Source organism: Haliotis asinina, chromosome 3, assembly GCF_037392515.1.
Source record: "Haliotis asinina isolate JCU_RB_2024 chromosome 3, JCU_Hal_asi_v2, whole genome shotgun sequence".
Taxonomy (NCBI): domain Eukaryota; kingdom Metazoa; phylum Mollusca; class Gastropoda; order Lepetellida; family Haliotidae; genus Haliotis; species Haliotis asinina.
In genome coordinates, this window is record NC_090282.1 from 11,502,551 (window position 1) to 11,529,345 (window position 26,795).

Below are 26,795 nucleotides of genomic sequence, written 5' to 3' on the forward strand. Positions count from 1 at the left end.
ATGCACTAAAATTGAAATTAGGAGACAGGGTTGATGTTTGTTGCTCACATCACACGTTATCCCGGTCACCTATTCTCGAAATATCCGTGGCCCTTAAAATCCTGAACTTTGACCGTAGTAATATGTTAAGAATAAGTCTAAGAGGTTCGTGGGACTCTGAACGTTTCGAGAATAGCTTTCCTGGTCACAGGAGGAACATTTGGATTGGAGAGACTTGTGATGATTCAGCACACAGTATTCAAATGCAACTCTCTAAACAGTTGTCAAGAAGCAAACAAATGTCTTTGTTATGATTTACCTTTGTTGTGGCGTAAATGGTTGAATCTGGGTGGTCTAGTGATTGATAGCAAGAGCCAAGAACGAGAATATGGGGCATGACGATATACACACAGCAAGGGCATGTCCTGTAACAATAGACCTCATACAGTCGGCAATGGATTGCCAAATGGTTCAAGTGTTCACTTGTCACGACGATCGCCTGAGTTCGATTACAAATATGAAATGTAACACAATGTATAATACTATCCGTCTTTGAAGCTGGGTCGAGAGGAACATGCAGTGAAATAGTCAAATGCCTGGAAACTGTATAAAGGCTATGGTGTAGATTCTGTTCAGGTTTTTAATGCATCGGCAAACGTGTGTCTTCCGAGTTTGACGCATCTGTGACACATTGGTGTTTGGTACTGGAATCTTGACCTTCACTTCAATCGACAGCTGAGCAGCAAGCGTGTTTGTATTCATCAAATAAGCGTCAATCAAATTATAGTTGTGGTTACTGTTCTAGAGTTGAATAAATGTGTGCCTACAAGCTAAGGAATAGACTTTATATATACGGCATGACAACAGGCACACATACACACACGCACGCTCTTGTTTGACATTTTGTAGAGAGCATGACCAGAACTAAACAATGTTTGTTAGAATTTACAACTAGTATTCCACTTGTCCAAGAGCACGTAATGCGGACGGATGCAAACGCATGTTTGATATAATGGCAGTAAAAACTATTATTTGCTTTTGTGTTCCCATGCGAGACATCTGCATTTACGATGATTATTTGGAAAGCTCGAACTAATATGCTGATAGTGACAAATAACGATACTGTTTGGGGTTTTTTTTAAATCGAATTTAGTTGGCTGAAATATGTGAAGCTGTGGATATCTGTTTATTCCTGTCAAGGTTGTTACTTAGCATAGAGTAAAGTCCCTGTCCGGAGGAGAGATTTGAAGAATCGAAAGTATATTTATTGTCTGGTTATGGGAGATCATATATTGAAGTGGGACATGAGAGGTCTTATTGTTTGTCTTGATTTGTGGGTACCCGAACGTGACAGACTCGTTAATGATTTTTGTTTCAGACATCTTTCATGTGGAGGGTCCCAATTGTTGGGTACAATTATTGTAATATCAATACCTGCATGGACGTTTTCTTTAACGCCGCACTCAGCAATATCCGAGTTATATGGCTGTGGTCTGTAAATAAACAAGACAGTGATCAACAGCACGAGCCTCGATCCCTGTAACTGGGATACCATGACATGTGTCAAACAAGGAGCGAACTTGACCACCCGATCCCATTAGTCGCCTCTTATGACAAACACGGGTTGGTGAAGAATCCTAACCCAGATTTTCATGGGTATCGTGAAGGTTGGTAAACATATCTTCACCAATATTGCACTTCCATTGTGAGTGTCTTGCGTAACTGCATCTTCACTTCATGTCGAGGGTTGTTAGTTATAAAGTGTGCAAATCACATCTTCTAGGGCTTACAATCCAGTGCTGTTTATTGTGTACATGGTTGGATCAAAGGGATCTAACTATACTCTTCAAAAATCAGTAGGGGATAAAACAATTTCAGTTTGTATAGAAAGTGTAAATATTAACAAGCGTTCCAAGGACAGATATCTAATGAACGCACCGCCATTTCCCTCTATTGCCACCCCTAAACACAACGCATGACATGCAGATGCACAACGCAGTAGTCCCATACACGTGCATGGGGTCCCATTTATGATTTTGACGGGTTTTTTTCAGGAAGGTCGAGAAATCACTTAGATCATTAATTTTGACACTCATCTTGCATCACACATTTGTTAGTTTTTGTTTCTAGTGGTTTGTTTTAAAATGAAAATCGTCTACATGCAAATTTCATGTCATACACCGATCATCTTTCAATAGCGACTACATGCCAAATAACTATGGTTGTAAGGAAGTGCAAATGGTGATACACTCTCAAAACATTCAATAATATCATATCAACATTGATTGACTCTTAAATCTCCTAAATATGTTTAATCGTAACTTTTAAAAAATGAAGATCCCCTACTTTTTTGGAGAGTATCAAAGATATGTTTCAAATATCTGGGAGGACCGATGTGTGGTACCATGGTCCTTGTTGGACGTCAGCTATCAGACACATACACTCAAGGGGAATTTTGTTTCAGTTTTCAACTGGTAAGAAGTCTTTGAATTGAACTTGTAAGAACTTGGACCCAGACGTAGGACTCAATATGGTGACCATAGAAGGAACGTGCGGGAATGTTTTGTGTACAATCTGCACCAATCTGGTGATGTTCCTGGACACACAGTATTGAGATTTTGGAAGTTCTGGAGTTGATGGTTCGAGCTCAGCACATTTTGGAAGACAGGTGCTGAGAAACTTGGTGAACAACACGGCCGAAAACTTCAATCCCATATGGCAGTCAAACACAACAGACAACACACGGCAGTTCCATACACATAAACAACCTTCACACACAACACACATACTCAACAGACAGATACAGCATTCCCATCTATACAGTAGTCACACATAAACCAATCACATCAACAACCCCCACACTCACAACGGACACACACACACACACACACACACGCAGAGAGAGAGAGAGAGAGAGAGAGAGAGAGAGAGAGAGAACAATCCCATTCTTATGACAGTCACACACACAAAACTACCACCACCACAACGCAAGATACCGTACACCGCAACAACAACACCGTTGAATAAAACACAACTGCACATTCATTATCAACTGTTTGGAGTTTCACACTTCTGGACATTCTACGACTATTTCATCGCTCTCATGTCGTATGTACAGGTAAATCTGACCACAACTGAACAGTGTTTGCCAGGATTGGCTTATCGGTTGTGATTCCAATAGTCCAGGCTGCTAGCATTGCCGTAATTTGCGACCACGATGTAGGAATAATAACAGGAAGAATATCATTTGCTTAAGTGATCCCATTCGAAAAGGTCGATGGAGTATTGGGAAAGGTTGAACAATTATGTTGTATCAGCTTAAGGCGACAAACGACCCAGAATATAGTTGGCTTATATTTGTGGAGTTGTGTTATTGTTGTCAAGGTTGTTACTTAGCAGAGTACGGTTTGTGCCTGGAGGAGAGGTTTGAGCAAACGAATGTGAATAAGGTACGTTCATTTAGTGCCTCTTTATAAACGATTGATACACACACTGGAGTGGGGACACAGTGGTCGTGTTGTCCAAAGTGATGCTGATCATTGTGAGATGTGTCAGATTCCCATCACGGAAGATTCTATTTCATGTCAAGCGTCTCAACTGTTGGTCAGGGTAAAGGTGACGAAGTATCTGTACTTGCATAAAGGTTTGCTTTGTTTGTTTGTTGTTTAACGCCGCACTCAGTAGCGTTGCCGAACTGCTGAAATCTTACCCGGATGTTCAAGGTTGGTATTGATGCATATAAGAATATTTCATCTGATGTTTACATCGTTGGATCAAAGAGATCGGACGATATTGGTCGTGAAAGATATTTTATTTCAGTTCTGTGTCTGTTCTGTAAAGTTAAGGCTTATGTTGATCTTATGGCCCTATCCAACAATGCACATCCAACCTCTTTGAGGGGCATTTAGAAGCCGCCTCGTACATCTGTGTTGATGAACATGTGTTTACTACAATTAGGAGTGACTTTTCAGTGAATGTTCTTACACCAGTATCCATCCAGGGATGAGCATGGTATGGTTAAGAGCATACATAAACATGGGAGTGTCTGCTGCGGTGGCTGAGTAGGATAAATTCTAAGTTTAAGACTGGATTAGGGACTGAATGTAACAAATGCACTAGGAAGGCAACTTTACTGTGCTTTAATACCAAATGTAACACATGTTGCATAAGTTTTTTAGAGGTTCGCTGCTCCCCACATGAAACTCTTAAATTGATTTGTGAGAGACATAGATGAATACGATAATAGGAAATGACGAATTCCAAAACGATATACAATAGCTATGTTTTGTAAGGTTCAGATATGGCAAAAATAAGCAATGAACTTATAAGCAATGAATATTTTAACTGATGCATACGTATTTATTCGTTTTCAGCTCAGCTGGACAACCCATGATGTCAGCTCCAACGTACACCGTTACCTCGATACTAGTAAGTTGTTGAACATGTCATTCGATACAAACAAAATGCAGACCAAGTTAGAAACGCGTCGTGACATGACGCCCAACACCCACAACCCCCTTTCAACGTTGAGATAACTCTATGGAACTCTATGGAACCAACCTAAACCGTTACTGACGTGTAATAGCGTTCAATGAATTCAGTGACTTACGCATCTTAAAACATGCTTGCTCGAATCTTCTAAAGATTCTATGATTCTATAATGCTTTGATTCTTTGATTAAGATTCTATGTGATATCACCAACGAACGAAATCCATCATCACTCACACGCTACTCGTTACAAGAACACTCGGAGTAAAACACGTACTCAACTACCTATGACTGTATTGCCTTCCTATCATAGGAACGTATCTGTATATTCCAGTCCGATCTGGGGCTCCTTTAAATGGGTCTATTTGTTTCTATTCTGTAAGCATTACCCCAACCCTCCAACGGTGATAAAACTGAACTGTTCAGCGTTTGTTTGGTTACATCACGACGATTAAGATTCTATGCGATATCAGATCGAAACCCGTCATCACTCACACGCTACTCGTTACAGGAACAGTCGGAGTAAAACTCGTATTCACCTCCCTATGACTGACAGTGTATTGCCTTCTTATCATAGCAACGTGTCTGTATATTCCAGTCCGATCCCTACGTCATGAAGAAAGATGGCGAGGGCTATAAAGGATTCCTCGTTGATGTACTCGACAAAGTCGCCGAGTCGGTGGGCTTCAAATACAACATCCGGCTCTCTAAGGACGGCAAATACGGATCTCTTTACAGCAATGGACAATGGAGTGGCATGATCGGGGAGGTGGTACGAAGGGTACGTATTTACAGTTACACACCCTGTAGTTCCTGTAATTTGTCTATATTGTCTGCAACTGACCCTTCCTTATACTGTACCAGACACATTTGTGATTACGGAAGGTATGTGTGTCGTTTTCATATTCACAAAGTTTCAATTTGTATCCTTCATATGCTTGATTCAGTTATGATCTGCTTTATCACATTAAAAAAATAAGCTGTACCTTTTCAATATCCAAAAGGAAAATCAAAAGATATTCATTTGGGAATATCAGTCAAATTAAACTTAGTCTCAGTACTATTGGTTACACTCCTACACTGTGTGTAACGAATAATACTGAGACTAAGTTTACTTAGACTGTTAGAAACAGATATCCAATACAGCGTCGGCCTAATGGGAACATCAGTCACTGTACTTCGAAGTAGGTTTGGTCATCCCAAATATACGGAGTCAAACTTGCACGTCACAATCATAAAATGAATATGTAGTGTAGTTTAAATACAATGTATAGACTGGATAGAAGAATGTGGTATAGAGCTCATCATTCATATGCTATGGTCGATAGGACGCACTGAGAATAATCACAATGATAAAGTAGGTTCCATGCGGTTAAAGAGTATATCAATAAAAAGCGTCACAAGAAAAGTTACAAGAAAATAGATCTGATGTTTCAAACGTTCACTAGAATGTATGGCCACTCCGTGCATTTACAGCAGCCAAGCAAAATCTCCTCATGCGTGTAAACACACAATTGGAGAGACAGTGAAATTGTTCCTGCAAAGCGGCACCAAGATCCTGCAAATCCTACTGTTGGTTCCTGAGAATACACAGGCAATTACCAAGAGCATTCCAGATGTGCGACTTTGACCCACAATCAAGAACGTTGATCCCTGCATTCTGCAGGCAAGTCCTGGTGAAGATGACTGCAAGGGTTCTGGCATTGTCAAGTTCGAAGCACAGGCCAGGACCATGTGTTGTCACGAACAGAATACGTTCGGGAGCTAGAACCTGGTCGTGGTAAACTGCAGCTGCATAAGTCGGGAACTAGCAAATTCCACAGAAAGCACACCAAACAATGACACTTCCGTCCACAAATCTGTCAACCTCCTCTCCCAAATCAACTAATCTGAGGGTAAATCTTGACTCTCCGACTCAATTTGGGGTTTCGTCGGGACCAGTAACCGTCAAATATATGGTTACGGAGGTGACGTAAACCAATTTCACAGTTCTCCGCCAGTGACGTCACAGGTGGTCGGCCTGGCTTAAGGCGATCACCTGCGGTGCCAATTTGTTGCAGTCCTGTCTGTAAAACGTAAAAGTGTTGGGGGTGGGGGTGGGGGGTTTCACTTTGTATAGTTGATAGGAACTTGTGCGATCGAATGCACTCGAGATGATGTGATCACATGACCAGTGGCACGTGAAAAACACGTTTCAACACTATTGTAGGGTGCACGATGTTTGGATTAATTTAAATGTGCTGTTGTGAGTTTTTTGGGGACTGATATCATGATATCCGAAAACTGTCTCCTACAACAATTGATTGATGTTTCTGTTTACAAATATAAAATTGTGAAGTTTTCATATTGACTCTGTATATTCAAAGTCGCACGACGTAAAACTTTAACCACTGTACGTTAACGTTTACAAAATGTATCTACCAACAAAATCATACAAGGAAATAAGAATATATATAACCTTTCCTTAACCAGGAGGCGGACATAGGGCTAGGAGACGTCATCATTACCAGAGAAAGACAACGAGTTGTGGACTTTAGCAAGCCATACCTTAGTCAGGGGCTACGTCTTCTGGTGAAAAAGCCTAGAAGATATGATCCTGGACTTGGCTTTTTGCTGCAACCATTTTCGGTGGATCTTTGGTTTTATATCCTGCTTGCACTTCTACTAGTGGCAATCCTGTTCGTCATCATTGGTCGATTCAACCCTTTTGAATGGAGACAAGTGGCATCGGACAAAGACCCAAGAGGTGCAAGACACAGCTTTGGTCTGAGAGAGAGTTTCATGTTTGTGTTCAGCACTATCACACTGCAAGGTAAAAACGTTTCTTTCGATCCATATTCCAATTTGGATGAGTTTAACAAAATTTCTTCCACATTAACACTGGTAGGGGAACACGTAGTGTGTAGATATATATGATAACAACTGGGCGGTGTACGTGCTGCTACTGATCAGTCACGTTCTAGATGTTCATGATGTGTTGCAGGTTACCGAGAAACTCCCCGGTCTCTGGCAGGGCGGGTGTTGGCCGTGTCCTGGTTCATCTTTATCTTCTTCACCGTGGTGGCCTACATCGGCGCAGCTACGGCCTTCTTGTCGGCCGGAGAAGAGATGCCATCACTGCCTTTTGAAGACCTTGAGGACATTATTGATGGCGGGGAAGTCCAAATTGGAATGGTGCGCCATGGAAGTACGTTTCATACATTCAGGAAGAGCAACGTAGACATGTATCAGCGAGTTGCTGACTACGTTGAGATGCGGGACTCGTTTGTCAACACCAGCGCAGAAGGAATTGAAAGAGTAAGAAGTAGCCATGGAAACTTCGTAATGGTTACGGAGTCATTGGCTGCTGAATATTATGCCGAGCGAAAACCATGTGATCTTATGCTGCATGGAAAAAACCATTTCAGTCAGGGCTTGGCTCTTTTCACACCTATAGGGTCCGGTTTGAAGCAGAAAATCGATGATGCATTGCTCTCATTGAGAGAAGATGGCACAATACACATGTTGAAGAGGAAATGGTGGAAAGGGTTCTGTGGGCCTGCTGTGAACGCAAGACAACCAACTAAAAAGGCTGTACAAGTTTCAATTCGGAGACTGACAGCACCGTTCCTGCTGTTGCTGGTGGGTGCCATTTTGGCTGTTGTAGTCTTGTTAGGCGAGATCGTTTTCAGGAAACTCAGGCAGTAGAGGCCACATTGCTTTCATGCATAAGGTGACTGCTGAGGTCCTGTTGGAAGAGAAACGGGAAACTGGAAACCCAATTTGCCGAGTGTCATGTCTGTTTCTAGAGAGATCTGCATTCAGGCAAAGCCTGGTGACATCCTTTGCATTTTCCTTCACTTTGTGTAGCCATCGTAGCTACATGGTATTAAGGAGTTGTGTTGACCGCGGTGACTGCCATAATAGTACCGTAGACTTACACGTATTTAGATACATGTTTACCCGTCAAACATTCACCTTGACAAACGTATGCTTCACAATTTCAGCCCGGTGGTTAGTTAGCAGTGTCTTCAGGTTTAGTCGTCAAATTCTGGAGCACAAAAATCTTTGAAGCAGTGTTCAGTTTGTAGGTGACTGCAAGTTTTCCTTACATCATTCACATTTTGCACCTGAGTCAGATGCCTATTTCAGCGACTGACCAGGTAGTCCTTGCAGGAACCCTGTGGGTATTTGCCCTCATCCCATTATTGTCACGAATAACTTTCGGTAGTGTTTTTCCTTTATGTAGGATTCTCAAAGATCACCGAGGAACACTTTCTGTGAACACATGCTCATGTAACCTAACCAACATCTCATGCACTTGTAATCCTACTTGTTCTTTTATGTATAGAAAAAAAGGAACATACTGTGATAATACTCACAGTCCTGGCTGGTTTTCATTTTGAAGAATTGTTTGACCCGTTTTGAATAAATACATTGATCCATTAAGTACTAATTTAGTTATAATGGCCGGGGTTAGCTTTCCTTAATGGGGGGATGGGGGGAATGGCTTTACTATCCACTTTCGACCCAGTGTCTAGGGGTTTTGGTGCATGCTCAACGGGGGCTTGTAAAGGTCGGTTACATGTTTCTACTTTCTGGAGATAAAAGGACTCCATTTGGGAGTGGAAAGAGAGAACCTGGACAAGGTACGACCAAGAATTTTCACCAAACACAATTTACATACAGAAAACATATGCTTAAAACAAAATGTATGGGAAAACGCACAATGGGCACTTAAAACGGCATGTTAGAACATGCAGTAAAGCAAAGGATTCAATATTCGTTAAGTTTGAGTGAATGGAACATTGTGAAAAACAGCAAAAACCAATGGTGTTGAAACACTCGAGCACCATTTTTTAATCCGTTTAAGTTTATATACATGTACGACGTTCATAAAATTTGCAGGTGTTCTCATACTTTTGGTTTATAGTTTACTGTACGTTTGAAACATCCAGACAGGGAGTTCAACAGACTGACTGCAAATGGAACACGACGCACCCAACACTTAACTACTTCCAGACTATCTAAACGCAGGCCACAAATACATATATTCTACAACATGCTTCATTTGTAAGTCGCGATCATTACCGTTCTGTAATGGAGGTGATTTTTCAGCAACTTTGGGTCCTGTCTATTTACTCCAAATATATAAGTCAGCTACAGCACCAAAAGGATCAACCAGCTGATATCTGGAGGTGTGTGTGTGTACTTGAGTGGATACGACAAACTATCAAACTAAAACATATAGTGTCCACTTCGATATTCTAGGGGAGAAAGCAAATAAATATCCAGTCCCATAAAAGTGAGAGAAATGAAAAATGTATAACAGAAAAGAACAGTCTGAATGTGTGAATGATACATTTTTGAAGGACCTTTCCCACGTTATGGACAAAAATAGGGCATAGCATCCTGAAACATCCTGTCCTCCTCTATTCGTCCCATTACTCAAGCTTCGATGGACACATCAAACAAATGAACTAACACACATATAATACCACCATTTCCAGTACTATTTATTGTCCACAAAACTATATAAGTTATATAAAGATAAAATCATGCAAAGACATAACAAAGCACTTTGTTGGTAATAATAAACCAGCAGCTAACAGAATACTAAATATATATCAGATGAACTCTGGTTCTCTCATACAGAAAGTTGATTCCTTGCGTAAGTAAAATATTGTGTTGTTTATCAAAAACAAGGACTCATATATTAAGTGATGTTATTTCTCTTTCCCTTACTGTTACATGACAATACAAAAAGTAAAATTTTGATTAAAACTTGCCATGGAATAGTTCAAGGATTAAAGGTGCATAAATGTATACAAGTCTCAATGGTTTCAGTATATCTGATATTTATATCAGTTCATAGTCAGTGCTCTGAAGTCAGAAAGAATATTATTAATTGTGACAAAACATACACTTGGTAGTAAAAGGGTTAAAACATGGTCAAGATTCGTACATACAAAAAGGTTATAAAATCCCATTTATTATGTGATACATGTTCTGACACCAGCTACATTTTCTTCCTTCCCTCTATGGGATTACAAGGGCTCTCTATTGTATCCTCACTGTCAGTATATATCAGATGTAAAATATGTATTGGTGGGTATACGACCATATAATCCTCTATAAATGTATTTAAACATTATATGATTAGAGTCTGGAATATACCTCGTAAAAGGTGTATTGGCTAGGTCTTAAAGACTGGATATATAATATCATGCTAACAAAGACAAGTGTGCATATGATGTATGTCTTTAAAACATGGCATCCTTGTATAGATAAATAAGCTTATATAGATAAAAAAAAGCTTGTATAGATAGCTAAATACATATATCTAATGGATAAAAGCTAAAAGTACAATGTATATCATTCCCTAAAACTGATAACTTTGCAAGTACGACTACTAACAATAACACACAAAGTTAAAGAAGTCTTGGGGCAAGTCACCAGGTGAGTCACTGAGTTTGTCTTTAGACTCGCCACTGGATTAGTCGACCACTCACACTTCAAGCTTCTGTTCCATGCTGGGTTCAAATACTGTAACATTAAAACAAGAGAATGTTAGAATATCTGAAAACTGTGTGATGTTGTTGCCAGAAATGCACTTTGTTTATGACAATGGTTCATCAAACATGACTTGTAGGATGTCACAATACATTGATACATCAATACTTTTTCTAAGATGATACAATAACACTACACTCAAAACTGTATCGATCTTTAGTATGAGCAGAGACAATGTAATAGACTATTATATGGTCTCTGGTATGAGATCCAGCCAAGAGTCATTGCTTTCTTGAGGACCTAGGGGAAGCAACTCCGTATAGCCAAATGTGCAACCTTTGAAAAGAAATCCTCTCTCTTACCTGAGTGCCTGCAGTTGTTCTTCCAGTTCATCTTTCTTTGAAATCTTAATCTCCTGCAAGTCAAAAAGATTTGTTTATATTCTACTGGAATGAAATAACTGATGTTATGCCAGATATTTACATGATTTGTGAGTTATCCTTAATTACTGTTTAACGGTTGACAGCATAATCAGGCCCCCCTAAGTAATTGAAGGAATTACAGCAAATTTGAAGGAATTGCATCTCAAATGTAAACAAACGCAGCCCACTCGCGAAACAATTGCAGCGATATCGGTAATTTAGCGGTAATAACAGAAATACATCGGCCCTGTCGGAAGCAATGTCGGTAATACTGGAAACACGATCGGCCATCATCGGAGATTTTTCGGTCGCGAGCGGAAACTCACGCAGCAAAACATGGCGTCGTTGGAAGAAGCACCCGTCTCGGTGAGATTTGTTTTTAGTTCCTACTATTACATTGTCATACTTATCCATCTTTGACCACCCGTGTTGAATGCGTTTAGGTATGAGGTGTTGTCGGGGCAATAGCTTATGTTTTTAGGAAAAGATTGTCACTGCAGAAGAGTGTCACAAGTCATGCCCCTGGAGATTGTTTACATCTGAACATTGAAGTCGTGCCGATGATTACGAACATCATGAACGTACGCCATGAAGAAGTTTATGAGCCATAATTTTTCTTGCTACGAAGTGCAATTGACAAATTTAAACACATTTTACAAAAAAATGATGTTATATCTGGCGCACGTTCGTAATCATCGGCACGACTTCGATGTTCAGATGTAAACAAACTACAGGGGCATGACTTGTGACGCTCTCCTAGAGTGACTATCTTTTCCTAAAAACATAAGCTATTGCCCCGACAACACCTCATACCTAAACGCATTCAACACGGGTGGTCAAAGATGGATAAGTATAAAAATGTAATAGTTGAAACTAAAAACAAATCTCACCGAGACGGGTGCTTCTTCCAACGACGCCATGTTTTGCTGCGTGAGTTTCCGCTCGCGACCGAAAAATCTCCGATGATGGCCGATCGTGTTTCCAGTATTACCGACATTGCTTCCGATAGGGCCGATGTATTTCTGTTATTACCGCTAAATTACCGATATCGCTGCAATTGTTTCGCGAGTGGGTTGCGTTTGTTTACATTTGAGATGCAATTCCTTCAAATTTGCTGTAATTCCTTCAATTACTTAGGGGGGCCTGATAATATCAAAATCTGTATGATTTGACACTTGGCATCGTGACACAAACTTGAAGAGAGGTGGTGTTGAATGTCAGCTCACAAATTCAGTATCGTTTGTGTCCACCGTTGGTGTTGATGCAGGCTTGGCAACAACAACAAAGACAACACTAAGCAACTAGAGAATGGTTGGAAAATGTTATTTTGAGCTGCTACAGTTACATTCGATTCATCAAAAATCAAATCTGACGTCTTAGTTTTGATTTTTGACAACCATTGTCATTATTTTGATATTTGAATACCTATTTAAATTATTTCAACACTCATAGACTTCCAACTCAAGAAGGCTTGAGCCCTGAAAAATGACCAAACATGATTGGCTAATTATCCAAATCTGATGATTTTACTTCTGTGAAGAATCGAATCGAGAACAATTGCTTCAAGGGTCCAATATCTAAAATCAAATGGAACCGAGGTCTGGGTTAATTGTTGCAGCTCTAATGTTGTTCCATGTCTGAACCAACAGCTTGTCCCAATTCAGGGAACATCAATGGCTGATTCTGGCATTGATTGGTAAGGGACACATGTACAGCTGGCCTGGGAAGTACCGGAATGTTCTGCTGTCCCATCATTCAGATGAGCAACATTTGGACAGACATATCATACAGAAGCCTTATGTCTCTATCTTTGAATTAATTGCTGCACATGAGGCCCAAAAATCTCATCCCTGTATAGCGGACATGTTGGATTGTCATTGTTAACAATAACAGGTTGAGTCTGACAGAGTTGTTGACAAATCTCTCACATTCCCATTATGTTGAAAACATCTCCTTTGAGATGAACACCAAATGTCTGGTTACCTCATTTTCAGGGGATGTGGTGGGGTGGCCTAGCGGTTACAGCATCCACACCTCAAAATGAAGATGCGAGTTCCATTCCCCACATGGGTGCAATATGGAAACCAATTTCTCGTGCCTCCACCGTTATATTGCTGAAATATTGCTAAAAGAGGCCTAAAACCATTCTCACACACTCACATTTTGGGTCTCCAGCATAACCATTATCACGGAGAGGCTGATTTTATGCAAGCCTTGGTATGACATACATGCAGTTCAGGTTGAAATTAACATGTTTCCCACAACACTCTGAAGTGAGAAGAATTATCAACCACAATTCAATTTTCCAAAAGCATGGAACAAGGGACAAAGTTCATTGTGCACAAAAACCACAATTGCAATATGTGCCATGCTACATGCTTCCTTGGGGTTATTTTTCAAATTTTGTAAATAACTTTTATTTTTGGAATTTTATGTAATGCACATTTACATTTTCCCATGAGTGTATCAAGGCCCAGTATGGCATCTTACATTTTCCCATGAGTGTATCAAGGCCCAGTATGGCATCTTACATTTTCCCATGAGTGTATCAAGGCCCAGTATGACATCTTACATTTTCCCATGAGTATATCAAGGCCCTGTATGACATCTTACATTTTCCCATGAGTATATCAAGGCCCAGTATGACATCTTACATTTTCCCATGAGTATATCAAGGCCCTGTATGACATCTTACAATTTCCCATGAGTATATCAAGGCCCTGTATGACATCTTACAATTTCAACTGCTTCACCTAACAAGACAGAACCACTGTCACATACACCAAAAAGACTCACTTTTCTATCTGCTATGAAGACTTAATCTTGCATGTTTGTTTATTGTGAGGCTTCAGAATCTTCATCAGGTTAGTGTTGTACTGATCCTCCCGATCCAACAAACTTTCCCTCGCCAGTATCATAACAAACTTTCCCTCACCTGTATCAAAACGAACTTTCCCCCGCCCGTATCACAACAAACTTTCCCTTGCCAGTATCATAACAAACTTTCCCTCGCCAGTATCATAACAAACGTTCCCTCGCCAGTATCACTACAGACTTTCACATACCAGTACCACAACTGAAAGATTTAAATGAGACAAACGCATTAACTGCGTCTGTGAAACCAACAAACGTCATAAAATCAGACAAAGGGCCATGATTGGTTCAACTTGGCACACACAATATTACCTCCTCTGTACTGAGAGTCTGGCCAGCTTGCATCTTCATTTCCAAGGCTGTTATCTGTCGAATTTTCTTCATCAACTGTTTCTTTTTCTTAGCACCTTCGATTCCGTGCTGCAAGTCAAAGCAGGACATGTCACAAAATCTCCATTACAACACTACACTGTCGGTGACAGTCCACAGGAAAATATACATTATGGTAATTGTTTTATACGGTAAGAGAATGGACAACATAACCATGCAATATGTTTGGAGTTCTATGAGCAACTTCAGAGAAAGTATCACTGGAATGCTGAAAATTTATCAAATGAGATACAAATCAATCAACATTTGTGGGGCAAATGTGGGAGACAACTCCGCCATACAAATTTCAGCACTTCACAAAACTACGACATTCAAGTCTCTTTGTTGTGAAGGGAAGGTTTGTGAGCAAACATGTGATACTGATGTCTGCATGACACCAGTGCCATGACAAGTATCAGTGTGATGCTGCAGGCTGCATGACATTGTCACCATGACAGCTATCAGCAGGATGTGGACTGGAATGCTGCATGACACTGTCACTATGACGACTATCAATACGACAACTAACTTACAGTATTGGCCTGTGTGTCAGTCCCAGACCCAGAGCTGCTGCCAGGAGAATCTACAAATACATTCACATATCAGTCTAAACATGTAATCAAGGGTGTGCTATGGAACCTACACAAACAAAATGTTATAATAGTTTACAGCCAAAACAACAGGCACTTAAAAACTTATGAAGCATATAAAGATATACTGCTATCGTTGGTATCAGCATAAAATTGTTTCTTTATTGTACTTATTTTATCCAACAGTTAAGTCAATGTCAACAGAACACACCAAACCAGTCTTTGGCAGGTATCTTCACACTGCCATTGTCAGCAGGAACTCTCGGCACAACAAACACCGGATTCAAACCTGTTGAAAGCCATTACACATTACAGAACATCCATGGAAAAGAAAAGTAGTATAAATGGTGATATGACTAACAGCAGCAAAATGTCATTACCAAAATGTGGGATATTATGGGGATGTTACAAATACTTCACCAAACACAAATAATGGAACTCTTTAATGAATGGAGCATTCACTGAGGTGAACATTTACAACACTTGCATGGCACCAGAATGCAACATCCATTTTCAATAAAACTTCACATCAAACCATACAATTGGGAACTAAGACTGAGTGGGCAACATGCAAAATATGCTGTTCGTCGATAGTGGCAACACCATGTTTACAGACTGATCAGGGATAGCAACTAGTGAAATTGATTTTAGCTAAACAAGTCTTTCAAAAATCTCTGGTGAAATTCTGAAATTTGATAGCCCAAAAGACAGATGTGGGTAAAAATATTTTCACATCTAAGCATTTCTTCACCGGATTTAGAAAATCTCAAGATCAATTGATCTGCATTTAAATCTGTGGATTCGCAGAAATTTGCCATCAGCCTGCTAATCATAGTATTTAGTCCGATTCAGGTTGAAACGTCAGTGACTTTCTTGGTCATGACCGGTTAGTGGGCAGTTGTGTCAATCTGTCAAGATGTACAGCAGTAGCCTGCTACATGCGATTGTTTTGGTTGTGAGGGAACGTTTGACTTGTCAAGTGCATGTTGATGAGAAACTGTAAGGTGTACCCTGCCATGGTTCCATATGCATTGATTATCAACAGAAAGATATAATAACTGGTAGGTGTTCAGACACAACAGCGTGCCATACTCAAGGCAACCATACCCAAGTTAGTCAACAGTATTCCACTAGGGCCGACTGACGACCATGCTAGATATGCCTGATCATGCCGATCAGATAACCTGAAATTTATCCTTATTACATCTTAACTAAGATTTCATCAGCTCCCTTATGTCATGTAGTGTAACAATATTATATATCATCACCATCATCATCACCATCATCATCATCATCATCACCATTTCATCCTTTTGGCTATTTTGTATAACTCAAAAATCAACTCATATGATCAATATTTTGTTCGTAATTGATCACTATTAATTATCACTGTTAATTCTGCAATTCTTATTTCCTTTGCAACTATGGTGACTACCTCACCTCTGGGTGATCCTCTGCCATGACCGATCTTTAACGATGTTGATTCCCCACTGCTCCTGCTTCCAAGGTTTAAGGATGACCAATCACTAAACTGACCAGAGTTACCGGCCTTTGATGGACTCTCCCTTGTCACACCATCATGGCCACCAGTCATCAGTGAGTCACCACCACCCAGACCAGGATAGGAGGCTGCTGGAGGTGGGGCACGAACACTCCTCCCTCGCCCCACAGGCTTTACACGCGTCTGGTCAGGGATCACTCCAGCTGGAAGTTGAACACTGATTGGAGGCTGGGGGACAGGCTGAGTGGGTGGGATTGTTACATTAGGAACTTCAGCCTGCTGGGCTGGTGCTGGCATGCCTTGGGCAACAGGTTTGTAAGCAGATGGCTGGGCAGACGGTCTGATGGCCGTGTTGACAACACCCCTGCCTCTTCCCATTGATGAGGTGCTGATACCAGGAGGAAGAGCATTGCCACCTTTAACTCCTGTGTGAAATTATACCATTATGGCATAAAATTCATAAACTAGACATAAAGGAAAACAATAATAAAAGATATTAATGCCTTCATTATATAGGTGAATGAGTGAGTGAGTTTAGTTTTACGCCGCACTTGGCAATATTCCAGCGATATGGCAGCGGTCTGTATAAATAAACGAGTCTGAACCAGACAATCCAGTGATCAACAGCATGAGCATCAATCTGCATAAATGGGAACCGATGACATGTGCCAACCAAGTCAGCGAGCCTGACCACCCGAACCGTTAGCCGCCTCTTAGGACAAGCATACTTGCATTTTAAGACAAGCTTGCTGAAGGCCTATTCTACTCAGACCTTCACAGGTCCCTTCAACATTTAGGTAAAATCATGTCATGCCAAAAGTGATGCAAGTGAAAGATGTTGACTACTATAGTGAGACTCATGGACTTAGCCAGGGACAAAAATAGGGAAAAATACCAACACAAACCGACACACAACAGGGGCAGAATTGATACAATGCCTAAGAATAAACCATACTTCCTTAAAAATGTACAAAAAGGTAACAATCCTCTAAAAGTTGTGTTTTTGTTTTCAGCAAATTAGGAGCATTCCAATGACAATTCTGAGAAGCTACATTCCCTGCTGCCCCAAGTATTGACACCACAAACTCCACTGCAATTCATACTACCACACAGTTAAAAATACCTGCTATACTAACTCATCCCTCCTACACTAACTCATCCCTGCTATACTAACTCATCCAATCATATGTTATGTCAAGCATCTGATTTGGGATAGAATAGGACTTCAGCAACCTATGCATGTCATAAGAAATGACAACTGGATCAGGTGATCAGACTCGCTGATTTGGTGGACACGTCATCATTCCAAATTGCGCAGATTGATGCTGATGCTTTTGATAACTGGATTGTCTGGTCCAGGCTCAATAATATACAGACTGTCACCACATAGCTGGAATACTGCTGAGGGTGGCATAATACCAAACTCACTCACACACTAAACAGTCTTGTACAGGTATTTACAGAATAATCCAGCAAAGAACCAAAGGTCACATCATCAACTTCAAGAAGTAAATTACTAAAAACAACTAAGGAAACAATGTCAGGCAACATTCACCAACCACACATAATGCTGCCTATAACAACATTAGTCAGTTCATTGAAACTATTACCCCACCATACCTTATAAGCATATTTATGCCTGAAACTATTTCAGTTTCTTCTTTGGTAGCTAGAAACACAATGGCTCACTTACTCGTGCCCCGGCCAAGCCCACTCTGTGCCAGGGAGTATGCAAAGACAGTAGAGGGCACCTGCTGAATGTGTGCTGGGGCAGCTGACTGGTACATGCTGAAGGCTTGAGGTTTGTTGTTGGGGAGGCGGAGCTTGCCGTCAGGGTTGGGCACCTGGTTCTCTTTGTTCTGCTGTGTAGGTTCCACTGGTCTGAAAATATTGATATATAAAACAATGAGTAGGTGAGCAAGTGACTACTGCTGCAGTGTGAGTTAGTGGGTTTAGTTGCACACTGCTTTGGGCAATATTTCAGCAACATCATAGCAACTAGAAACGGGCTTCACACATTTTACATAATTGTGGGGAAACGTAATTTTCTGAGTAAAATTGATATTTATTACTTATCCTGACCCATGTGTATATTTGCTCATCTACTCCCTACATGTAAAGATAGTGGAACACTTGAAATTCCTTGCAGTTCAATTCTTTGAAGTGGACGTACAATCACACTCACCCACAGGAAGGCTCCATGTTTCCCGCCACATCAGTCAAATGACAAGCCCTATTTATAACTCTCTCCGTAATTCCATAAGCCCAACACAAGAACTACACAGAATCCAAGGTATCTGGGTGGGGCGGCTGGGAGGGCTTGACGTCATGAGTCAGGATAAGTATGAAATATCAATTTTATTCAGAAGATTACATTTTTTCCTTATCATGACTCATGCTTATTTGCTTACAGAAACCGACAAAATTGGGGGTAGGTCAGACCAAGATGGATTCTGTTGGTTGCCATATAAGTATGTCCAGTACTTCCCTCTCTTCGGGAACTATAATGGCAGTAATTCTGTCCTGATCTTCCAATACTTATCCATGAAACGGGGGTAATGCACCCAGTGGAACTTCTCTTCTTGTGAAGCAATCAGTGACTAGGAACATGATGATATATAGATCAGCTAGAATCCTGCTAGTGTCAAATGCAACTGTATGTCAAGATTCCTATCAAGACAAGTTGAGAGCATTCACATGTACAAGTATCTTCATTATGAGTAATCACTATTCTAATCTATTCGAGACGTGCGCATGGACTCTCAACAATTTTACTCCGCTGAGCATCTTGGTCTCAACAAGTCACATGATAAAGAGTGAGATTTTAGATATACTAGTTTCTTCCTCCAACTAGCTATCTATAGCAATATCTTCCTCAAACTAACTCTCTATAGAAACTCTTTCTTCATGATATTCTCATCATAAAGTTGTGACCCATCTTCATGTACAAGTAACTCCTTTACAAGTACACAGTCATCATCACACTTGATAAATAGGTGTGAGTGAAACTCCACGCCTTTGTGGTGCAAGTGGCCCTAACTGGTGAATGCCAGCAAAGTCGTCAGTGATGATGTGGCGAAGGTGGTTGGCAACAACATGGATGATCTCCACAAACATCCCTCCATTATTGTTGTAAGCAAGCTATTTCTATGTAGAGCTAGTGTCGATGACAAGGCTCTTCCTTCATGTAAACTGGAAGCTCGCAGAGGTTCAAGTCCTGCTGCAGCCCTCAGTACAACGGCTCTCATCTGTACTGAGATAGTGTTGCAGGATACTTAAGTAGTTAGTGGGATGAATAGGCACTTGAACTTTTGTCTCCTTGACATATTTCACTGAAGATGTATTTTCAATGCTCTGACTGGGCATAATGATAAATCCTGTGTATCATATAGTCCAAGGACTGTCAATAATGCCATGATGTGGAATTGTCCAGGCAGTTGATTTTTGGCGATAAAATCCCATTGCAGTCCTTGGTGCACAATCTCACAATGATTGGTGTCAAACTGTGTTGAATTGAAGTTCAGAGCATGTATTTGAATAATAAACAAATACAAACAAGATTCTTACCAAGTTCACAGTGAACACTGGAAGAACAAATAACCATGCAAGTAGGACATAATAATATGGAACAGCTGCTGACAGCCATAACCTACACCAGGAGCACGAAAATGTAATCTCACATGACGAAATGCATGTTCAACAACATAAAAAAAGCACATGTAAATTAATCCACAATTTCATATTCTAATGATAATTAATACTGAAATAAGCTGTATACCACTAAATGTTATGTAAAGGACAGAAATATAAAAGGATATTAAACACTGTATAGGGACTCAAGTTGACTCCAACCGTCTCACCGGTTAACGGACGAGAGCATGACAAAGAGGGCTGGCCATGTGACTGATGTGGCGGGAAACGGGGGAGGCTTCCTGTGGGTGAGTGTGATTGTCACTTCAAAAGTAAGGAACTTCAAGGGATTTCAAGTGTTCCACTATCTTCATGTAGGGAGGAAATATGCAAATAAGCATGAGCCACGATAAGGAAAAATTTAAACTTTGGTCTGTGATGTGATGAGTGGACACTTTGACCCATGGACATCCTACCACCCATAAAACTGCACCACAAATTTATGCAAGTTCACTCACATAGGTTACTATTACAGCAATGTCAACTATCCTGTAATCCTCCCAAACGATACTACTAATGTAAACTCTAACCCTCACTATTTCAGTACTTCTAACACTCTGTACAGAGTGTTTTCTAAAAATATTAAAGCATAAAGGACTCAGAGGTTAATTACAGCCCACAAATGTTACAAATCATTCAGCATATTATTCTACCTGGACTTGGGCTCCAGATAACTGTTAGAGCTAGAGAGAATTAAACACTCATTATCACTGACACTTTGTAGTGATGGTTTACTTTTGGTTTTCAATATGGTATACCCTTTTAATTCAGCCTGTAGGTTTTAGATTATTTCTTGTTAAACAACTGCACTTCTGCTCTGTTCTAGTTACTTTCTAACAAGCATATGCCTAGTGCTGGCCCAAATCAGTCACATGTCAAAGATAACAATACTGTATCTATGAGACATGAGTCTATGCACATCTGTGCGTTATTCACTGCAGCTGAGTTCATGTACTTGCAACACCTGCATTCACTCAGAATGAACTCATAGGCTATATAAGCATGGTAATCACAAGAACACATAGGGAAAGCCTTACATGTAATTACCTCCCCTGTTGCAACCCTACTGGGTTATCTCCCTTGCATCCTGTCTGCGACACATGTAGGTTCCACCACACTATATTATAATCACACACTCCCTTCCTGCTTCCTGTGCTGCTTAAAATATGCCGGACAAATTGGCCAGAAATCATGTTTTATTGTAGTTTAAAGGCCTGGCTGTACTCATGTGTACATGGAATGGCTGCTGAAAGCCTAGATGATTTTTGAAATAATATGACGTTACTATAGAAGTCTAAGGGAAAACATTTGGTATTGCGCAAACTGTATACTCACTCTTCATGCTCTGGGTTCAGGTTTCTGTGAAAGGACCGCTTCTCAGAGGGAGTCATTCTGAATGACAATAGAAGTATATGATTCTGAAGGCAGTGAACATCGAGAGTAATAACTTTCCGATATATATTTACAGGTCTGATTTCAGTGATTTGTGAATCGAGGTGATATGATGATACAAATTCAGAGCAAAATTCTAAAAAGTAGGATGTATGTTCAGTTACTCTTTCTGCAGTGTTGTCAGGGTTAATTAGAAATAAAATGCAGAAAGCATTACAATACAACTTGTACTACACGGATGGATGGTTGGTTAAGCGCTGCACTCAGCAATATTCCAGCTATATGACTGAGATCTATAAATAACGAGTGAGTTTAGTTTTACACCACTTTTTCCGTAATATCATGGCGGCGAACACCAGAAATGGGCTTCACACGTTGTACCTATATGGTGAATCGATCCCGAGCCTTCGGCATGACAAGCGAACTGTAAATAATGGTCTGGACCAGAAAATCCAGTGATCACAATCATCTATCTACATGAATGGGATGCATTGACATGTGTCAACCAAGTCAGTAAGCGTGTCCACCTGATGATCCAGTTAGTCGCCTCTCACCACAAGCATTGTATAAATTCCAACCCAGATCTTCAGAAGTCCATACTATATCTGAAAACCTACTGAAAACCATACATTAGCACCTACAGCACTAGTCTATTAAGAGTCCTGCGTTACCCTGTGATGTTCTTGAACTTGACTTTATCTAGGAACTCTGGGTTGACACCAATTCTTGGATGGGGATTCACCTCTGCAAGATCAACAAGAACAGTGTCTTTTCATATCTTCTCAAATTCACCGTTATTCATGACAAACTTACTTTCTGTTTGTCAGGCACACAGCAAATTGATACAGTGTATATAACAGAATCAAGATGTAACACACAAGGGAATAAAGAAACACATACCCTCATCCCAGCTTTCACTACATGAGATTTCATACTGGTTGTATGCTGGGACATCTGTACAGCCTTTGAAAGTGCCACCTTCATCGTTTTGTAACTCATGGTCTGAAATGACAAATCATACCTCTTAACAGTCTTATGTTAAATGTAATTTTGATATCAAATTTCTATCTATCTATGTTGGATCAATCCTTTCATAATCAATCACATGTGAAAACATTCATCACTGACTTGTAACCAATTGCAATTATCAATATAATGATTCTCTAAGTTGATGTACAAACAATATTGTCAGTATGGAATTAGACCAATCCAGTTATTACCAGTGAACAATGGCCAGGTTGAATTATATATCACGTAATTATCAACTATCAACAGTAACCTAACTACTGAGATGAAATTCACAAAATATACTGCCCAGTATGGATATTATACATTTGTTTTTATGTTACCTTGACTTAAAACATTCTTGCCAACTTATAAATGAAATCTTGACCAATTCATCAACATCAGTTTCACAACACTTGAGAGGATACACAGAACACACCAACAGAGCTGATAATGAATCATCAGGAAAAGGTCCTTCTCTAAAGAATACCTAAGAGATTGGACAAACATACTGTATGCAATTTCCCTCTCAATGACTGCCTTGTCTGGACAAGTTGCGATGTGGAACCTCAGCTCTGGACGAGGCATCTCATGGCGAGCATTGAAAGGACACGTTGCAAATTCCTTAGAAGTATGATTCTGAAAGCATCCAGTATGAGTGAGTGAGGATTAATGCATCTGTAAACAGTATTTCAGTTATATCATGGTACGTCAGCTGAACGTGTAAGGAAAGCCTATAGTGATGTATATCTTAGCTGGTTACCATTTTCATGCAACCCATGAACACCAGTATTGTGCTGATGAACCTTGGCAGAAAAATCACTGTGAAGCCTACAATTAAACCGCCAATCATAGGTTTTTGCAGTGTATGAAATAAGCCAAAACCCCACCAGATATCAGGGTTGGTAACTTCAAATTGTTACCAGCCCAAAATGGTTTCAACCAGACCAGACAGCAAGAAATAACTCTGGTGTAAGGAATGTCTAAAAATTAAACCAGAACATAATACTGACTGGCTGTAAAATTAGACTGTCCACTAGAAACATAGCCCATCTCGTGAGGTCGGACGGGCCTTGTATCATACACTGGTTCTTGGTACGCCTATGGGACACAACCCTGTAAAGCAAATTCTGTTGCCTTAGACCACTGGATCCCAAGACCTGTAGATAAGAAGAATCCCCAACACAATCATTATGGAAACGATTTGTTAGCATGCCTTACGTACATGATGGATTATAGGGCATGGATCTACACCGACCATAGTTGAAAATACTTTAATACGGTTCAAAAGTGGGTGTTTACTAGAAATCTGAGAGTACTTCTCTATGGAAAATAAGTTTACTTCCAAAAATTTACAGCAGGGGAAGTCGTTATGCTGATGAACAAAACAATATTTCGGGTAAACTGCACTTTACGGGTCCCCGGAAGTGTACGTGACAGACATGCGCAGAAGCCTTATTTACATCGAAGCAAGCACTAACGCTGACGCCATTTTTTGTTTACTCCGGCGAGTAACTGCCGCTGTTTTATGGCCTTGTTTGACCTTTTAGATTACCTTTGGGTTATAATCGAGAATCAGCTCAAGACCTTCATTCCTCAACATTATTTTAGGGTCAGTATTATGTCATGGTATTGTCAATTGCAGTGTTTATTCATTTTTTAAGATCACGATACAATTTCCCAGTGCTAACCGAATGTATGATTTTTTTGCAATCTCATATTTCAACAGAATGGGGGGTTTTAGGGGGGCAGATGCCCCCCTACATTATTTTTACATATTACTTATCATTTCTTTTCTATTCCTAATAAACAAAAAGAGGTAAGTTTATTTGATGTCTAATATCAAAACGCTTCACTTACATTACAAGAACAAACCTCTGCTTGCATTAAATTTATCCGAATCCTGAACACCATTTTCTTTATTTTCAATTTCAATCATTAAAGTATGCATGTTTTTTTTTTTGGGGGGGGGGGGGTCAAACGCACGGCGGATAAACGCAAGAAATGTTACAAAAGGATCATCAAAACAACGTAAATATTTTTACCTCACGATGAACTATCAAACAATCCTTTCGCAGTTCCATACCTGGGCAGGGACGCTTTCACCACTCTCCACGTACTCTCAGTTTTATTTGTGCACACACCATTCTCTGCATTCACAAATTCCTTACTATGATTTACTGTCGCATGCACATATCCCATCTCATTCAAGTTGTGGCATTCCTAGTAACCCACTACCTTATTTGGAACAGTCGACACGTGTGTCCACATTTGACCAATCAGAGAAAAGGAACGTCATGAGGATTTCCCTTTGATTACTAACGATTGGATTAATGTTTTGGAGTATTACTAAAATTCGTGTTTAAAACTCTCGTCTTTCAGACAAAGTTTTAAACTAAACTTTTGCCAGTAAACACGAAAATGACCTCTAAATTCGTCTAAAATGCATCCTAACGGAGATCAGCCCGCTCTCGCGTGCTTTTCTTTTATATGTGAAAAAGGCAGTAAGCTCGCGCCAAAGGCGCGTACACGTTACTATAGAATACATTCTACTTCCGGGTGACTGCCGAAGGCAGGGACCCGTAAACTGCAGGTGTCCCCAATATTTCTTCTTCAGTTCTGCACTAGCAATTTTGCTGGTGTAAAGAACAGAGTCTGACTAAACAATCCGATGACTGTTATTTTAAAGAAACAATCTACAACATTATTGTCCGACAGAGTCAAAGATCATTGCCACCCATTATATATTATTACAAGCCCAGACTGCTTGGGACCAGTTCTAACCGAAATCTCCATGGACTGAGACAAGTAAACTTCTACCCTGTAACTGCTTCTCATTCATACCTTCCTGCATTTCATGAGATGATACTGCATACGTTTGCGACGGATCATGTGTGACTTGTCATAGGGGCATGGCTCCACTTCCTCAGGGTCTCCATACATGTCATACTCAAACATGGTTACCTGGAAAACACAGCAGATACGTCACAAGCAGGGTCAGACAACAAGTTGTGGGGTTCAGGATTTCAGATGGGTAACTCCCCAGAGCAAATACATACACAGCTCATATACAGTTCAGACACATTCACTTAAATGACAAATAAAGACAGAACAAATAGACAAATGGAATGAATTATAATTATTGCTTTACCACATCAACATGTGGTGCTCATTCTGAAAGACTTATTCAACTTCTAAAAATGCCACTGGAAGAATTTTTTTCCTCACCGTTAAATTTCAGGAGGGATACGGGATGGAGCCTTACGAAATACTCATCACACGGTATCTTCTATTTAGCTAATTCTGAGAATTCACGTCCGCAGATTAATGTTCTTATTCAACGAATCATGTCGAATAATGGGGAATCCCCTGACTGAGTTCAAAAAACGTTTACGACTTACCAAATGACCACCACCTTCTGCTCGGACTGTGTGCGGAGGAGGCAAACACTGAAAACGTCGCAATGTTTCAGTTTCTGCTCGGTCTCAAAATTATTCTTCACACAGGATGTAGTCTGTTGCAGGGTGCTTCGAGGGGTGATGAACACCACGGTCTCCTCCAGTTGTGTCACTTCCGTGGATAACTGTCACGTGGTACAAAGCTCCTTGTAGCGATCGATATGGCTTGGTTTGCTGAGAAGTTTCAACAACACCTGCTATTCAGAATCGGAACAGTCCAAATTTAGGTTTGTGGTTAGGATCCGCACGAGTCTGTACGGAAGCATAATGATGGGCCACTTAGCTTTTGTAGCTTAGAAGAAACAGTTCAGCGAAGGTTCTCGTTGCTTCGAATATTTTTTCATTGCTTCGACTATTTTCTGGCTGCTTCGATCATGTTCTCGTTGCTTCAACTATATTTTTCGGTACTTCGAATATTTTCTCGTTACATACACTTCAAGTTTCGATCAAAACTTGACATTTTGAGTATTTACTCGTTACTTGAATTATATTTTCATTACTTCGAGTATTTCCTCGCTGCTTCAATTATTTTCT

At 40.2% G+C, this 26,795-nt stretch overlaps 2 protein-coding genes across 2 annotated transcripts; one reads left to right on the top strand and one right to left on the bottom strand.

Annotated features, from left to right (window-relative positions):
- The first annotated feature begins 3,338 nt into the window (after positions 1-3,338).
- Positions 3,339-8,896, top strand: LOC137279221 (glutamate receptor 4-like). The gene is made up of 5 exons (XM_067811721.1): positions 3,339-3,428; positions 4,353-4,407; positions 5,067-5,249; positions 6,941-7,280; positions 7,452-8,896. Exons 2-5 carry the CDS (start codon positions 4,369-4,371, stop codon positions 8,153-8,155), a joined length of 1,266 nt encoding a protein of 421 aa, XP_067667822.1. The 5' UTR covers positions 3,339-3,428; positions 4,353-4,368; the 3' UTR covers positions 8,156-8,896.
- Positions 8,897-9,281: 385 nt separating this feature from the next.
- Positions 9,282-26,424, bottom strand: LOC137277476 (uncharacterized). The gene is made up of 13 exons (XM_067809210.1): positions 26,205-26,424; positions 25,648-25,767; positions 23,316-23,442; positions 22,699-22,800; positions 22,470-22,542; positions 21,742-21,798; positions 18,410-18,597; positions 16,656-17,141; positions 15,427-15,504; positions 15,159-15,208; positions 14,569-14,676; positions 11,323-11,375; positions 9,282-10,993 (listed from the first exon to the last, which is right to left on the bottom strand). The coding sequence occupies exons 2-13, from the start codon at positions 25,759-25,761 to the stop codon at positions 10,987-10,989; spliced, it is 1,443 nt and encodes a 480-aa protein (XP_067665311.1). The 5' UTR covers positions 25,762-25,767; positions 26,205-26,424; the 3' UTR covers positions 9,282-10,986.
- Positions 26,425-26,795: the final 371 nt, after the last annotated feature.

Coding starts and splice junctions, on each gene's coding strand:
- LOC137279221 (XM_067811721.1), top strand. CDS start 4,369: ATGATGTCAGCTCCAACGTACACCGTTACCTCGATACTA. Junction 4,408..5,066: donor ACACCGTTACCTCGATACTA/GTAAGTTGTTGA, acceptor TGTATATTCCAG/TCCGATCCCTACGTCATGAA. Junction 5,250..6,940: donor TCGGGGAGGTGGTACGAAGG/GTACGTATTTAC, acceptor TTCCTTAACCAG/GAGGCGGACATAGGGCTAGG.
- LOC137277476 (XM_067809210.1), bottom strand. CDS start 25,761: ATGTTTGAGTATGACATGTATGGAGACCCTGAGGAAGTGGAGCCATGC. Junction 22,543..22,698: donor TAGTGAAAGCTGGGATGAGG/GTATGTGTTTCT, acceptor TTGATCTTGCAG/AGGTGAATCCCCATCCAAGA. Junction 18,598..21,741: donor CTGAACCCAGAGCATGAAGA/GTGAGTATACAG, acceptor CAATATTTTCAG/ACCAGTGGAACCTACACAGC.